The sequence below is a fragment of the Nicrophorus vespilloides genome, unplaced genomic scaffold, assembly GCF_001412225.1.
Source record: "Nicrophorus vespilloides isolate i.1.1-1 unplaced genomic scaffold, Nicve_v1.0, whole genome shotgun sequence".
NCBI classification, from domain to species: domain Eukaryota; kingdom Metazoa; phylum Arthropoda; class Insecta; order Coleoptera; family Silphidae; genus Nicrophorus; species Nicrophorus vespilloides.
The window spans coordinates 3,130-6,743 of record NW_017097643.1 but is presented as its reverse complement, the minus strand read 5'-3'; the positions used below and the strand labels follow the sequence as shown (position 1 = coordinate 6,743).

The 3,614-nt window shown below is 38.3% G+C and overlaps 1 protein-coding gene across 2 annotated transcripts; it reads left to right on the top strand.

Moving 5' to 3' along the window:
• Positions 1-376: 376 nt before the first annotated feature.
• LOC108560620 (ras-like protein 3) lies at positions 377-3,310 on the top strand. 2 transcript variants are annotated; one of them, XM_017918244.1, is made up of 6 exons: positions 378-743; positions 868-1,062; positions 1,553-1,757; positions 1,821-1,949; positions 2,993-3,145; positions 3,208-3,310. In XM_017918244.1, exons 3-6 carry the CDS (start codon positions 1,575-1,577, stop codon positions 3,295-3,297), a joined length of 555 nt encoding a protein of 184 aa, XP_017773733.1. In that variant the 5' UTR covers positions 378-743; positions 868-1,062; positions 1,553-1,574; the 3' UTR covers positions 3,298-3,310. The 2 variants fall into 2 exon arrangements, with proteins under 2 accessions (XP_017773734.1, XP_017773733.1); XM_017918245.1 differs by lacking the exon at positions 868-1,062 and having other exon boundaries at positions 377-743.
• Positions 3,311-3,614: the final 304 nt, after the last annotated feature.

Below are 3,614 nucleotides of genomic sequence, written 5' to 3'. Positions count from 1 at the left end.
ATTTGCTTGTAGCTTTTGCGAAACGTGACAACAAATTCGTATTGATTAAGCGAGTGCGCAAATGTGGAGAGGAACTCGAAATAATTAGCGGTAATTGATCGTGTTGGTCAGTTCGGTGAGGGATGAGGATACCCCGTTCTGGTTTAGCTCTTCTTCTGCTCTTTGTAGATGACTTATTGTAGTTGTTGTAGTTCTACTTCGCTTCTACATTCTTCTGATTGTTCTTGTCGCTGTTGACGGGCGTGGATTTTTGAAATAGGCGCAACGGAGCAGGAAGCTGTTTTACCGGCGACGGCGGTCGGGTGCGGCTTGGTGTCATGCGCGGCGGCGGCCAGCGTTGCCAGATCACACCTAGGGATTTGGGGGCCGTGACTCATGGGTCGCAGGACATTAAGGGGTTCCAGGTGCAGAATTAGGTAGGCGGCTGGACGTCGATTCCGGGCAGATCCTCACACCCATTGCATCGGCAGAAGGTCGGCGGTAGAACATGGTCGGAGGCGGTTTCCTGATTGGCGACAGTAGAGCGTAGGCGACCGTTCGAGTCCGTGGTTGGTAGGCAACTTCAGGTCACTCCTTCAAGTCTGAGGCGACGCAACGTTGTTCCGCGGCTATGTTCAATGGGTCGAGACTCCTACCAGCAGAAGAGAAGTAGCCCAGCTCGCAGCTAGCCATCGCCCGATTGCTCGCCGCTTTATTCATTCATTTTCCTACCCGTACCAGAAGTAACGGTGTACTCGAGCACGGTAAGTTGCAACCATCCCATGTAAACACGCACCCAGCAACCAATAATCTCCCCCCCGCAATCCATGATAATGAAACACGGCCTGAGTAATCAGTGTCTCAATGCATTCAAATCATTTTCTTCAGTGGGCATTTATTGAAGCGTTGAGCCATGACAGTGTAAATTGAAGTGCTTTACGGACTGATTTGACGTTAAATATAAACCAATCAAGTGCAAGTGGCCCGAAAACTCCCCCGCCACCGGAACCGGAAGGAAGCCGACCCGCCGCCAGACCAGACCGGATCTAGTTCTTTCTTTTTCTCTCACCCCTTACTTCTCATGTATGTACCATTCTTTTTTCTGTTTCATATCACACATACACACACATAAACACATTCTTATACTTACAAATGCACACATACTCATATACGTATATATAAGTATATATATGTATGTAAATATATATATATATTTATATATACAACAGAGGGCCTCTCACAAATTAATCTTTTCCCCCCATAATCCACTTGCATTCAATTGATTTTAATGCAAGCTTAATCCATTTCTCTTGGTTACTTCTTCTGTTAACACATTTCAGTTCCCATCTGAATTTGACTAGTATTACTGCAAGGTCACAAGATAAACACCACAAATTAGATGTGTTTTCTATATCCTTTCTGTTTTTAATTTCCCTGATATGTACACATACTCATACACACAGTCAAGTGTTACTCATAACGCAGGCCACTCAAGTTTCCTGTGTGTGGTTCCCCACATTGATAAAAGTCCCACTATCACATGATCAAAAAGAAAATATGATTTCTATTACAGTTAGAGCGTACAGTGGAGAAACATGCGCGAATATAAAATTGTAGTGTTGGGATCGGGTGGTGTAGGAAAGTCAGCATTGACAGTGCAATTCGTGCAGGGTATATTTGTAGAGAAATATGATCCAACCATTGAGGACAGTTATAGGAAGCAGGTGGAAGTCGAAGGCCAGCAATGTATGCTTGAAATTTTAGATACTGCTGGAACAGTAAGTAGCCTTTCAACTCTACTACATAGTTTGTGTACACGCTTGATAATTTCTCTGTTTTAGGAACAATTCACTGCAATGAGGGATTTGTACATGAAGAATGGCCAGGGCTTCATTCTGGTGTATTCAATAACAGCACAATCGACGTTTAATGACCTGCAAGATCTTAGGGAGCAAATCCTGCGAGTGAAGGTAGATAAAAGATACTTAAATAAAATTCTGAATTACATCATTCTGTTGGAGTAGAACAGTGCGTGGCACTCCAAGAGGTCAAAGTTAGGAGCTTAATTGATGACATCACTAGTTCTATTAACTTTGCTTCCAATTCTGATTCATATTTGAATATGTATTTATACAAGTTGCAAATCATTTAAATTTAGACTGCATGACTATTTCAATATTCGTCTGTTTAGCTAATGTAATATTTGAAGTAACATTGGAGTTTCGGTCACGCAAAGCGCGGGGCGTTTCCTCAACATCATACTTTTCACACATATTAATTTTTTGCTATTTTTTTGAAGAATGAGAGTCCAGTTATGAGAAACAAAATATGAGTATTGTTTGTAATTCCATAAAACTTATGTTGAATGATGGTGATTCATATGTATATACATACCACTGCATGAGACATTTTATTTTTCCATTGGTTATATATCAGTTACTTTCACAGTAATATTTGGGCTAGCAATTTTATTTTGTAGAAAATTATTATAGTTTGCGATTCAATACTGTTTTTTATCAATTCAAATAGGTTTTAAACTATTTTTGTTTTAATTTATAAACAGAAATACATATCTCGGTATATGGATGTATCATGTGCTATTGTTTGCATGTAAATTACTGAATGGTTGATTCACTTTTACATTTCCGGTATCGGATATCTATGCCCTGGTTACATCTGCACGAGGAAGGAATGATTCAATTCCTTATCGAAGATGTTTCAGGGTCAGTCGAAATACGGAGTTCAGTATATTGTCCCGTAATTATATGATTGTCGCGTATCATTTAATGCAATCTTCAAGCGCAGAATTGAATCCTTACACTCTGCATCTTATCACGAAGTTAAAAAAAGATTACGCAAGCCACGAGATTACTCTGTAACGGAAATAAAATTTGATACTGATATATTTTTTTTAATAGCTGTTAAGTCAATGTATTCTTTATTTGTTACGTTTAAAGATATTTATGTAACATTTGAAAATCCATCTAAACGATTTGTGTTTTTTTTGTTTTAGGACACAGATGATGTTCCAATGGTGCTTGTTGGTAACAAATGTGACTTGGAAGATGAAAGAGTGGTTGGTAAAGATCTGGGGGGAAATTTAGCACGCACATTTAACTGTGCCTTCATGGAGACCTCAGCCAAAGCCAAAACTAATGTTAGCGAAGTATGTATCCGAAGTTTTACGTTTTCTGCATTGTTCCTAATGCATCTTATTTTTCCTTTCAGATATTTTATGATCTAGTAAAACAGATCAACAAAAAGTCGCCGGAGAAGAAAGTGAAGGTTAAAAAGCCGAGGTTGTGTACGCTTCTCTAAACATCAACAAAACTAAACCAACAACAAGAATCAGCAAAAATATTATATGAATAAAGAAGCAAAAAAAATTATATAAAACAAGCATAACAAAACAAAAAAAAAACACAAAATATTAATTAAATAATTTAAAAACAAAACAAAAAAAAATATTAAATGAAAAATATGAAGTATCAGACCAAATATGAATTGCTAGACTATATTTTAAGAGAGTGTTTAGCGTGTAAGGCAAGTGTTGAGATGGGACGTTGATCCCAGTGACAAGGTTCGCGGAGCTTGCATCATCAGTTTTATTTAAGAAAAAAAATGTAATTATTAAG